Source organism: Helicoverpa armigera, chromosome 23 (assembly GCF_030705265.1).
Source record: "Helicoverpa armigera isolate CAAS_96S chromosome 23, ASM3070526v1, whole genome shotgun sequence".
NCBI classification, from domain to species: domain Eukaryota; kingdom Metazoa; phylum Arthropoda; class Insecta; order Lepidoptera; family Noctuidae; genus Helicoverpa; species Helicoverpa armigera.
In genome coordinates this window covers 9068475-9081535 of record NC_087142.1, presented here as the reverse complement: position 1 = coordinate 9081535, position 13061 = coordinate 9068475, and the positions used below count along the sequence as shown (strand labels likewise).

The following is a 13061-nucleotide window of genomic DNA, read 5'->3' as shown; positions in this document are numbered from 1 at the left end:
AATGTTCTACATACCTAGATACATACAATGCTATACTTACTAGGTGTTGTCATTAGGAAGTAGACATATTTCTACTTACTTAGATTCGTTTATGGTATTCTATGTCATGCAAGGTATAGGTACCTGTGTTTTCTACTGGTTAATATTATAGAAGGATTGGTTCATTTCCCATGGAGGTTATTTTTACCTTACTAATCTACTCATAACGATAGAGTATTGTAAATTTTTGCAGATTATTTTATGGGAATAAGTTTGTTAACTAGCAATTACATTAGTTAATGTAGCATCCTATTCTATCTGCTTTGCCCGTTTTTAATCCCAGACATGATCTAGAGTGTAAAATAATCCAATAAACTGTTGACTAGTTTCAGGCTATATGCGCGTAATGAAGAGTGACCTTTGTCTAACAGGGGTTGGTCACACGAGCTGCCTTTGACACGATATCATTTAATTACTGGAACCACCCTTCTATTTTATACCATCAATATAAACTAGACAAGTTATACCATCGCATATGTGCTTTTCTGGTATCTCTGTTTTTAATCAGATGTTGTGGTAAAAAGAAACAAGGGTCTGTTGCATCACTTAACTTTTAGGATGTTTAATCTCATGGATGGAGTGAGCCATATTTGTATGAGTAAATGTGTCTATACAGGCATCCTACATGACTGCTTCCTTATCATTTTCATACTGATTACTTACTATATACTTAAAACATCCAAGGTAAATGAAACACTAAAAATATTATGCGTGGTTTGACATTAAATACCTATTACGTTAGCAACATCAAACACATTTTTTCCGTATTGACAGCATAATGAATGATGATTGATGTAATATTTATATCCATCCATAAATAGTTATTTCAATTTGTTTTACAGCCATTTCCCGTAACTGAACCCATTTACATCTTATTTGCTCATGTTACATAGGTGCCCATAATGGTCAGTTTATCAGAAAATATCGATATTGCTAACAGAATTGAACTTTAGAAGCTATAAATACTTAATGGCTATGCGATGCCCTACATTATGTTAGCGATAAAATAGATTCAAGTAGGTACTGAAACTGATATTGTATACGCGAAAGTCAAGTCTGTGTTTTTATAACAGTATCAAGGTTGAACAGCTCAATAAATATAGGTATATTTTTTAAGTTAGCAATACAACGAAAAGTGACTAAACATTTCCGTTTAATTTTACAGCAAACAAAAGAAAATCTGCGCAAACGCATCCAAGACCGTTATTTCAAACTAGGCCAGTCAACAAAGTTCTCGAACAGTCTCCAAAACGCTGACATGATCACGGACCGCGAAATTGCATAATTAGTAGGAAAAATTTCGCCATTGACAAATTAGCCCGATATAAGGCCATTGTGTGGCAAAGACAATGAGGTGATGACGTCATGAGGTCAGTAAACCACGACGGAAGCAGCGGACGTGGCCTGGATGTCGCTTGGACTTAGTTTTGCAAATTAAGTGTTGAAATAGGAAGGTGATTATAAAATTGTCGAGGTGATATCATGGATAAGGCGTGTATTTCCGATTCTGTAATCCTATATGCCATAACACAATTTTTTTGGCACTATGTATTTTATTCATTTGACTGGTTAACGAAAACTATAAGCACGCACCTATTCAGTTTAAGCTGAGCCAACAGTCACCCATCCTCTCTGCATACAGCGAGAAATACACTTCTGTGATCATACAAAGATGAAGCCAGAAAACCTTTTCGTTGAATGACTGAATTAAGAGTATTATTGCAGAACATTCGCCCCAATAATACAACATATTATATTCCTCAAAAGTAAATGAGAATATTAACTACGAATTCGACAAGCCAATCAACAGTTAACATTGAAAAGGCTTATAATTTTCAGACAGCGCTGATTGCATTTCATACTGCATGAATTCGTCCAACTTTAAATTCAGACCAAATTGCCCTGGACAGACTCGATAAATTAATTATAAACCTTCTGCAGGGGAACTATAAAAATACTAAAAAAGATCAAAGTCTAGTGACTCCATATGGTATTCATCACCTGCCTAGACTTTTCCCAACTATGCTGGATTTGGCTTCCACTCTCAACCAGATGCAGCTGAGTACCAGTGCTTTACAAGGAGCGACTGCCTATCTGACCTCCTCAACCTAGTTGCCCGGGCATCCCAATACCTCTAGGTAAGACTTACTGTCTTCTGACTACCCGTAACGTCTGCCAGAGATGATCAAATGAATCTATATGGTACTGTATCGCAAATTACATACGAATTAGTGCGAAATTAGTGTCATACTGGTACACCTCGAGCGCGCAATATTGACCCACTTCCGTCCTTTGACTTATGACAAAACGGGAACGTTCCATTACACTGTAGGCCAACAAAATGTACAACAGTTTTATTTGTTTACTTTCAGTGGTTTTCCTATTGTTTACAATATGTGTCCTACTGTTATGTATATATTTGTATTGTTGTTTGTTTGTCAGTTTCCTTTGAATAAGTATGTTGTGTAATAAACAAATATGCGTGTATGTTTGGTGACTAGGTATTGTCATTTATCAAATCACCTGAATTAAATTTTAAACAAATGGCGAGTCAGAAAAGAAAAATATGTCGAAGTCATTTCTGCTCTTGCACGACCACTAATTACAAAAAACTTTGAACACTCATAAATATCAGTGAAATTCTTAGTACACATAGGCTTCATGACATAGATCTATTAGAAACAGCTGATACGAACTAGTAACAGTTCATTACTCACATCCATTCCAAGAACTTAAGATGGATTACTTCATAAATACATACATCAGTGAAATAACCATTCCCACAAACAAAAAAACAAAAATACGCTTATTACATGCACCTTAACACCTTGACATAAAGGTTATTTTTCTATAAATATTGAGCTGTCTATCGTTGTATTCCATGTCATATGCCCGGTTTACACTTTGTTAAGTTAACACTGCAGGTGATTAGTGCAGGTGTTTAGTAATCAAGGTGTGAACGGAAGCGTAAAATGATTAGTGTTAAGTGATACGTGCGATTAGTACTTATTGATTAGTGCGAGTGAATAGAATCAAGGTCTATTTTTGTTGTTAAGTGACTACCCCCTCTCAACTATTCTACTACCCTCTCTCGCAATTTGCCTGTACTAATCAGTGTGTAAATTCAGCAGGATCTTCCTTAGCAATTTCTTCAAAAAGTTTATTGCTGGCTCCATACTGAGAACGTCTGGTAATCCATTTTCTTTGCCATAATCTCTTAGGCCTATTGATTTCAAAATTGAGTTCATTTTCTATATCAGATACCACAACAGATACAATCTCCTTAATTATTTGTCTCAATAGTAGGCGCTGTTCATCTTCCATTTCTAGAGACACTATGCACAACGGACAGTACCACTATGAGCTTATTCCTAAACACTGTGTAAACGGAGATGGAAAAGACTACTTAACACTTGAGACTTATCGCGTAAAGTTAACGCTTAACACTTATCACTTCACACTTCGCAAAGTGTAAACCGGCCTATAGACTAATTAGGCTCGTGTCACATGCAGAGGGGTCGTATTGTTAATCTAGTTAACGCCCTTGACAAGGCCTCGAGTTTGTTCGAAGGGTGGTTATGGGCTTGTTTTAAAGTGTTAATTGGTGTTACGATATGATGAAAATTGATTTGGTTTGTTTATTTAGAGCAGTAATCATAAAATTACGACTGAATGTTTAGGAGCCCGAATTCATAAAGTAAGTCCGAGGTCCTTAATAAATGCAAAGCGCGAAAAGGTCTTCTCAAGAAGACCTCAAGATTTTTTGTCTGCTCATGAAGAAGTTGAGGATGTTTAAATTTTGACACTGCAACTTATTAAATTAGCTAGCTAATAGAAAATAAAAAATAAACAAGCTAAATAACGTAACACATGCCGCCCTGACTTTTAATTAAAATCCGCTGAACACTAAACACAGTATAGGCATGTGACCTAAATAGTTCTAAGTCTAGAATCCGGAATGTCAGAGTTGAAAACCAAAATAAACTGAAAACAGGCTTAATTGTTCACAAGCACGATACACGTACAGATTACTTGGTTTTATAATTACTACCAACACATTAATGAGTAATTTGAGCTAGACAGTTTTTTGTTAACTTTTTTGCCGAGTGAAGGCAGAATTCATTTATCTTTTTTGTCGCTTCTGTTTTGATTTAAATATTCAATGAGCTTGAATTAATTGGATTTGTGAATCAGAACCTTCGCATTGAATGTTGGTTTAGATATCATATAAGGTCAGTGAGGTGGTGTGGTCTGTTTAATGAACTTTCAGAGACACCCACACTTTTATATCTAGTGGATTTAGATAAATATGAAGCTTAGGATAGTGTCTACATGTAAGCAGATTTGTTCCCGATTATATGAGTAGCTATCATGCGATTTTTTTATCTATCAAGCGCAAATGCTAAATTAGTTGAATGGGAAACCCTTGGAACATAGTGCAGGCGTACAATAAAAATAAGTTTCTTATCACTATCCGATTATTAAATACATGAAAAAACTGCAGATATCATTGATACCTGTAATTATGAAAGTCAATAATTAAAATAAATTCAGTTGCAAATCTAATCAGCAGATTAGGATAGGAAGCAGGTAAATGTAGGTAACGGAAAATTTTGTTATCAAATTATATTAGTACTTAATAAATAAAAACACATGGAAAATAATCTTCTATATAAATAAAAATGAATTGCTGTTCGTTAGTCTGATTAAAACTAACGAGGCTGGGCCGATTGAGCTGATTTTGGTTTTAAAATGTTTGTAGAGGTCCAGGGAGGGTTTGAACGATACGAAGTTCGTGGGATCAGCTAGTTTAAAATAAATATTTGTTCAAGGACCAAAGGCTCCGAGGACATCTAAAAAAGGTACCAGGTGTCCATAATAAATTGAACATGATTATTAATGTAATCGTGCTAAAATAATAATAAATAAAAAGTGGTTTTTATACCGCGTTCCTTTTAGTTTGGCATGCAGTTTAAGTTGGAACAGATGTCCTAATTTTACGCTCAATATAGAAACCGTTTAATAAGTCGCGGCTCAGATCCTGACTGATGAATGGGTACGTCACATTGTATAGTATATGATCACTTTATGCTTGATATGGTAGGATATTGGCAGTTTATCAAAACAAGAAATTGCTAAACCAACGTAGATGATATTTTGGTATGGGGATGCAACTGGTAAATACTGCGGGTGCAGCTAGCATACTGACTAAATCAGAAACTGCAGTGTAATAGATACATAGATTGTTAATTTTGCGTTATCCAAACACTGTTTGATTGGAATATAGTTCTGATACATAATTAACAGTTTCTGAGAAGTAAGCTAAAATTGCCACGTTAAATAACGAACATTACCAAAGTATTAAATTTAATCTAAAACACCATCACCTGAACTATACAAGATTACAAGCACACACCCCAACAAAAAAAATGCCCATATAAAATGGTCCATTATTTTAACCATTTATTTTTGCCACCAGGTGTACTTCACGTTATGGGTACACCTGCAATCAACAGTTTTTGTTATCAATTAACAAACCAGTTTTTAATCATATTAATAAAAAATGTATTTGTTTGGGATGTAATTTATAAAATAACTTTTATTGAAGATTGATCTTTTATAATGGGTATGTAACCAATTACGGTTTATTTGAACATACCCAGTAATTCGTGTGCCGAAAATATTATTTATCAACTAATATTTGCTTGGGGCATTTGTGTTCAGTAAATATAAGCTTCTACGGAGGCAAAATGTTTACCTTCTGCTAAGAAGTCTCTGGTTTCCACAAAATTAAATATACATAGTTTCTAGGATAATACTCCTCAACATATACATAGCTCTGTTTATAAATATAAATTGGTATTTACCAAAATATTATTTGTTACCACGTGCATTGCATAGGTACCTATTGACGATGTAAACGGCTGATTCAAGTGTAAGGTATTTTACTTTTGACGCAACATCACAGATATAATTCTGACGAAAATCACATAAAAATATCTTCAACATTTTCCGAAATCATTGTCTACAAGTCTAGCATACATTCCTTCGAGTTTTATAATTAGTTATGTATGACATTCTTGTACAAATGTGCTCGGAATTTATTATTAAGAATATGATTTCATGCATGGATTTATTCTCAAGTTATGTGATGAATATTCAGATTTCGTTTACTAAATGGGATTTATTTACGTAAATACATTGTTTTTCGTAGTGAACGCAGAATATTAAGTGGGCGCTGGAATTAAACGTCAATCACGGCTTTTTCGGGATCTGAAATGTTTTGTCAACAACGTGCTGTTTTTAAATTATTACATAGGACTTAAACTTGTAACACACCGTAAATGCGACTTACCAAACGTTACAATCGCGTTCGTCGATGTCATGTACACTTAGCATTTAACACGAAAAACAAAGCAAGTAATCCTTTTTATAAAATTAGTAGTGTCAAATAAACTACAAAAGATTGTCCGTAAACTCAAGAAATTACAGCGCAAAAATTCCCGTCACACTCCACGACCATTTTTCAGAAATACAGAAAAGCTTTTAGCTGTAACAAAGTTATATGAATCATCCCTAAGGGCTAGGCCGTCTGTACATTGCACCCAGACATAAGGGTTTATTGACATTCACCCTTAACTACCCTTGGAGTTATTAATGCCTATGTATCGACTATCGACCAATTTGACCGTCGCGGTTGAGGGTTAAAAATGGAACAGCCCGATCCAAATGGGTCGTAGTTTTCCAATGAAATGAGGTTAAGAAATATAGGTAGAATTTTCCGATCAATAGTGCAGTAAGTTGTGACTTTCTTGTAAGATATGTAGGATTAATATGTAAAAGGTAAGAAGGGAAAATATGTATCAATTTTTAAAGTCTAGACTTTGTGTTAGGATGCCAAACGGTATACCAAATGATATGATCAATAGCGCGTGACATTTAATCAAGTAAATGTCAATTATTTACGCTCAGCTGACATCGTTCGTGTCTGCATTTTAATAGAAAACTATGCACTTGTAATTATTTTTCAAAATACAGTTCAGCTTTCTACTTCATTGTACCTAGACAATAAAGCGAATTGGTCCTTTGAGGCGGACGAGAAATTATCAAGGATATTTCTAGATGAATTACTTAAGAATTTTATTGCTTGCCAAAGTTTTTTAATATTTCTTGTAAAGTATTTTCCCTTTTTTTTCAGTTTTACAATGAGGTATATCTCCGTAAACTCGTTTATTTTCTTGGAACGTTTTTGGCTTCTTTTTAAGTGCTATATAGTTCCCTAGGGGTCGATACAGACGTTAGTATCAACTACAAGTCTCAAGTTCAAGAACCCTATACTAAGCAAGGTCTTGAATTCTAAAAAAAAAAGAAACCAGTACTAAGCTCAAGCCATCAATGAACACTAAATCTAGTAAGTAAAAAAAAAAAATACTAGCAAACAGGACCATTCTCAATACGATATTTATTTATTCTTTATTCAAGTTTGTTGCAAAAATTATCATAAAAATGTAACAGACGGAACCGGTCGCATTCGTTTTGTTATGTTTTGAGCACATTATTATGTTAGTAAACCCGACCTTTTGTGCGTTTTGTTGTCAACTAAGTTGTTTGCGGGATTTTCTCGTGTGAACTTCGGCTAAGATATTACTAATCGTCTTATTATTAAAAGAAGTATCGACCCATCGGACGATAGCGAGGTATATAAATCAAAAAGGTGATTATTTCATGACCAACATGTTTTATTTCTTTGCAATTACCCACGTCAATTAGTCATGGCATGCTTTCCTATATGAAGATATCAAGTTTTTACCATCACCGTTCTGGAAAGTTTTACAGCACCCATAATTTTCAATTAAATATCTGTTTCATGATTGTTTTTTCTTCTATTTAAAGAAGTCAGGGGAAACCCTACAAACTACCTAAGATATCATTGAGTATATATACAAGTATGATCTGCAATTCAAACTAGGTGATTTATTATCATTGTCCTTCAACGAACGCTATCATAAGTCGCGTCACTTCTGGTACTTATGTTTAATCTATTGATAGTTTTAATCATATTGTAGTGACATAAAGGAAACAAACGCTTGAAGTTATCATAACAAAAAACATTGTTAAAGTATCCCTCTAAATATTGAACTGCAACAATAGATTTTTTAGATTTTGAGAGGAAAATAAATGGTATCGTAGTGTCACAGAATACTACACTTTTCTGAGTATTTTTCACAAGGGATAGGTATACAGGGCTTATGGAATATAATATATCCACAATAATGGATATTTTTTTCTTTCTATGGCTGGTCATAAAACAACACATAACACAAATCATGCTTCAATCATGCAAACTAAGCTACTTACTACACTATTTTAGCTTCTTTCTCTACCTGCTAAGCTATATACAATTTACACTTCTAGCATCGAAATGCGGGTCAGATTAAAAATTAGTAAAAAAACTCAACATATCACATTAGTAACGATTAAATAAAAAATAACATCAACATAAAGTTCAAATAAAAACTGCTTACAGTGATTCAAAAAAGTTCATCTGATCTATGGGGTTGGTACTGGTGGTTGGGAAAAATAAAAAACACAATTAGTGCACAACAAAATAAAAGAAATTAAAATAAAAAAAATAAGGACTGTTATTTACTGGGGTTCCTTCGCGATTTGTGTAATACCGACACCCGGTGTGAACCCAAGAAAGCTAAGCGAGGTATATTCTAGAAGCTGCTTACTTTTTTCTAATAAAAATAACCCAAAAAGATACATCTTAAAGTTACTTATATTGGTAATGCCTCATACGAATTTATTTCCAATAAAATTCGAAATAAATCGGATCATTAATTAGGCATCCACAAAAAATCGTCCTACACTGCTTCGCCCTTCAAATGTTTTGTAAACAAAACCCGATGTCCATTGTTCGTGAAAACAATAAATACAATTGTATCGCTGAACCAATTGATACTTTTTATATTGCCATCGAAATGTCCAATATTGTTGATTAAGTTATTATTGAGCTGACGTGATACCTACGCAAACATATAAAACACATTTTCATGTAACAATGGATATCGGAAAAGTGTGTAACAATGTAGTGCAAAATGACATGTTCTTAGTGCCCTTAACTAATCGAGGAGCCAAGAGGCCTCAATTAGGTCCAATTAGTGATTATACAGATTTTGATGAGCCCCTGTTTTTCACCAAGACACCTGGACTATAAAGTCTGAAATCACCAACCCGCATTCAGCAAGCGTGGTGATGCTCAATCCTTCTCCATGTGAGAGGAGGCCTGTGCCCAGCAGTGGGACGATAAAAAGGTTGTAAGAGTAACAATTGACAAGTTTCACATATGAGATCTTACCTGCGCGCGGCCCAGAAGAAACCAGCCGAGTCTACCGGCTCCAATAGCCGAGGTGTGGACGAGCCGAAAGCGAACGCCGGCCGGGGAGCGGAGCGAGCGGCCCGCTGTCGCTCCAACCGCTCCGTCCGATCGCGTTCCCGTTGCAGCAACGCCTCGCGGCGCGATATTGATGCCTCCCATATCGCGCGCTTGCGTTCTTCAACCTGGAACAAGATCATAGTCAAATTATATTATGTCAAAAAAGAAGTATAAAGCTCAAGCCTTTTTGCCTCAAGGAAAATTTCTGTCTTTCTCCCTTTTCTAATTCTGTCCATCATTTGGAAAGCAAATGCGTGTTTATGAACCCTATTATATCCTTAACCGCGTTCACACATTTGGTCATACCCATGTTTAGACATTTCCGAAGAATTATTAACTTAAATGCATCCAAGTACTTATTCCACACCCAATCCGGTAAAAGTAGCAACCCAGGCATATCTTTTGCAAATAATCAAGGTGGTTAGAGCCAGATATTCAGAAAAAGGAGTGGCCGATAAACATCCAATAAATTGCATTTAACAGTTGGCTTAATCGATTTTACAACACGAAACTGTTTCGATTACATTTATTTACTTAGATAAATATTGGATTAGGAAATAGTAAATTTAATGCAGTCTTTATAAGACTTGGTTCTATAGAAGCCTGTTTAAGTGATCTGGAATATTCCAGAATTTTGGGAGACTGCGGTTGACTTAAGCCGTACATATTGCAAAGATTAGCTTCTTCAGGGTTGCGGGCGCGACATGATAAATAATAGTGAGCTTACCAAGAACGATTACATCGAGGCACAGAGTAATCATGTTAGAACCAACATTACTCTCAGGAAATAAAATGTTGCTAGAAAATTATCTATGTAAAAGAGGAAATGAGAGTAGATTGCTTGCTACTATAAAGTAGGTGTGTTTACTCCACGGATAAACTGAGAAGATTATTGGACAAAGAAGTAGAAGTTGTTACTATATACGTGGTTCAAGTTGTATGGAAACTAAACAAGTTCTTGAAATGCAGACAAAACTTCAGTAGGTATAAGCAACAACATTAATGAGAACGGTAGTTTTATCAACGAGGAATTCTATTACAACATATCGAACAAATTGACTGTGAATTCAAATAATTAGTTTCATACAATATAGACTTCGTACCGAGTTCTAGTCTATTGTCCTAGTCGCATATTCATCATTAATTTATTATTAGAATTGACAAGACAATGCGCTTCTAGACTGTAATAAGTAATTAGTAGAAGAGTCTAGACACAATAAGGCGCTACTGGTCATATAAGAAACAATAAAACATTTTTATTTTGAGTTATGACCTTGACCTCCATTAGGAGCGCCAGTCAAGGTTGCTCAAGGTCGCATGATATTGAAGTTCAAGACTCTACAGAAGCTCATTATAAATTTCAAGCTTCCTGTGTTTTTAGGAAGCGTAATCGTTTGAAGTTTGATGTTTAAATGATCTTTTAAAGATTCGCCAATCTCTGCCTTATAATTTCTTCTAATGATTTTATTCTAACAGAGACCTACTCAATCGGTTCAAGGTTACTTTTGTAGGCAATTACACGGTATTAGTTTATTGAGATCCTCATTAGTATTCGCAATTCATACAGTCAATTGCTTTAACGCTAAGTAGTTTTCCATACATAAATTAAGGCTGGAAGGCTGGTATATAATAGAAGAAGACTTTAGACTTTGTTTTGAATGAGATAGGTTTTCACAAAAGCCTATTGAAGAAATAAATCGTAAAAGTGACCGAAAAGCTTAGAAGGAAATGGGTAATATTTGTGCTAAGAATTGCCAAGTAACACGTCGTGAAACAGTCGTTTAAGAGTAGTTCGCTCACTATTTTCTCAAGTCAGCAACTTTTACGAGAAAAGTAGAATACAATAATTCCGTTTTCCAGACATAAAATAGTAAACCGGTTTTCTAATAGACAATAGGAAAGGCTATAATTATGTTTCTACATAAATTGATTAATATGTCAATGTTAAAACTGAAGATGAAGGTGATTTATATAAAACTGTAGCAGAGCATCATTGAAAAGTTACTCATCACAGTATTCCTAGACGAGCTCGTCAGCAGCCAGAACAATATGTATAGGCCCAATTATGTCATACACAAGAAGAGAAATTCAAAGATCCACCATAAAAAGATCATGATCTCATAAGACCACGCTAGATGCTGACGAACAATATAAATTGCGTAATAAAAATACCAGCCGGTACGAATAAATCTTGGTGAATCACTTAACAAAAACTGTCCAAGGGCCTGATAAGGAAATAGCGCGTAAGCCGATATCTCCGTTCGGCTTGACCGGACGCAATCGCTGATCCAGCGACGTCGGCTAGGCAAACAATGTAAGACTATAAACACGCCTTCGACCTATCAAGGCAGGCGAAAACTTTATGAAATAGAGTTCTATTTTTAGTGAATTATTATACTGGAAACGGGCAAAGATATAGATGGGGAACTTAGACATGACCTACAGTATAAAATATATTAACAATTTTGATTAAGAGATCCCACACTGTCTAGGAACAAATGGCGTCATAATTAACATCTCAGATTTTAGATTAGCCAAACAAAAAGCCGCTCTTCCTACACATGAAACATTATGAGATATTGCAGGTTATCTGAGCGCCTGACAGTCGACAGGCGTGGATAGATGACCTTAGCACGTTATTAACACACAGGTGAATGCCCCACCTCTGCCGCATCATCCATTATAGCAAGAATAATGGCAAAGGATAGGTTGGCCTTGGCCCTATTCATTACAGGGACCACCTACCAGAAGCTGTTATACAAGGTACGAAATTCATTTCTTAAAATGAATGTCTCCAAGATTCGGAACAACAGGAAGTATGCATCACCGCTCGTTCGGATCGCCTGGCACGCCACGAGCGCCGTTTAAACAACATTATTAATGCAAAATATTCACGGTATCGTTTTTATCACACGTTTTGAATATACTGAATACGGGTAATGAATGTTCGTGAGAGAAATGGAACAATACGACGAAATATGTTGGTATAATGAGCTTGACATGCAAGGTTTGGGATCGTAAATGTTTTATTATATAACTTTAACATACAAAAATAGGCTTACTATAACATTTTGAGTACTTTTTTAATATCGATTTTTACGTCTACTGCCAAAACATGTCTGGTTACAGAATCATGTACTATGATTATGTTTACGTCGTTAAAATTTAGAGCACGCCTCATCAGCGGTCTTTCCGAACATCAAGGTAATTAGCATGGCTGCTAATTCAAGGTCATTGTCAGACACATGGTAAACTTCACGTTATTTTAGCGCACCGACCTAATTTGCCAGCTATGTCAGTGTCATGTCTTTCTCGAGGTAATATTTGTCAAGTTTTTGTAATATTGTAGCTGCCATTACGCTTTGAATCCCTAAGGACGGTATACCCTCAGTTACAGACAATATCAAGTTCCAGGTAGGGTGAGGGCTTCGAACATTGTTTAGTCATATTTGTGGGAGATTAAGGGTGAGTTGTTTTAAGCTACATAGATACAATTTTCCTCAGAACGAAATGTCTTCAGTCTATACATTTCACATCACATGTTGAGACGTTTTTATTATCTTGAAATCGGGAACCTACAACT

At 35.2% G+C, this 13061-nt stretch overlaps 1 protein-coding gene across 10 annotated transcripts in view; it reads right to left on the bottom strand.

Moving 5' to 3' along the window:
- Positions 1–13061, bottom strand: part of LOC110374034 (ensconsin) — a 55571-nt gene that overhangs the window by 17771 nt on the left and 24739 nt on the right. For 8 of the 10 annotated variants that reach the window (XM_064040907.1, XM_064040909.1, XM_064040914.1 and 5 more), the window contains 2 exons: positions 9401–9603; positions 8565–8603 (listed from right to left, as the gene is read on the bottom strand). In XM_064040907.1, the coding sequence (XP_063896977.1) occupies positions 8565–8603; positions 9401–9603 (242 nt within the window). The remainder of the gene's footprint in view (positions 1–8564; positions 8604–9400; positions 9604–13061) is intronic. The other 2 variants (XM_064040911.1, XM_064040913.1) reach the window with 1 other exon arrangement.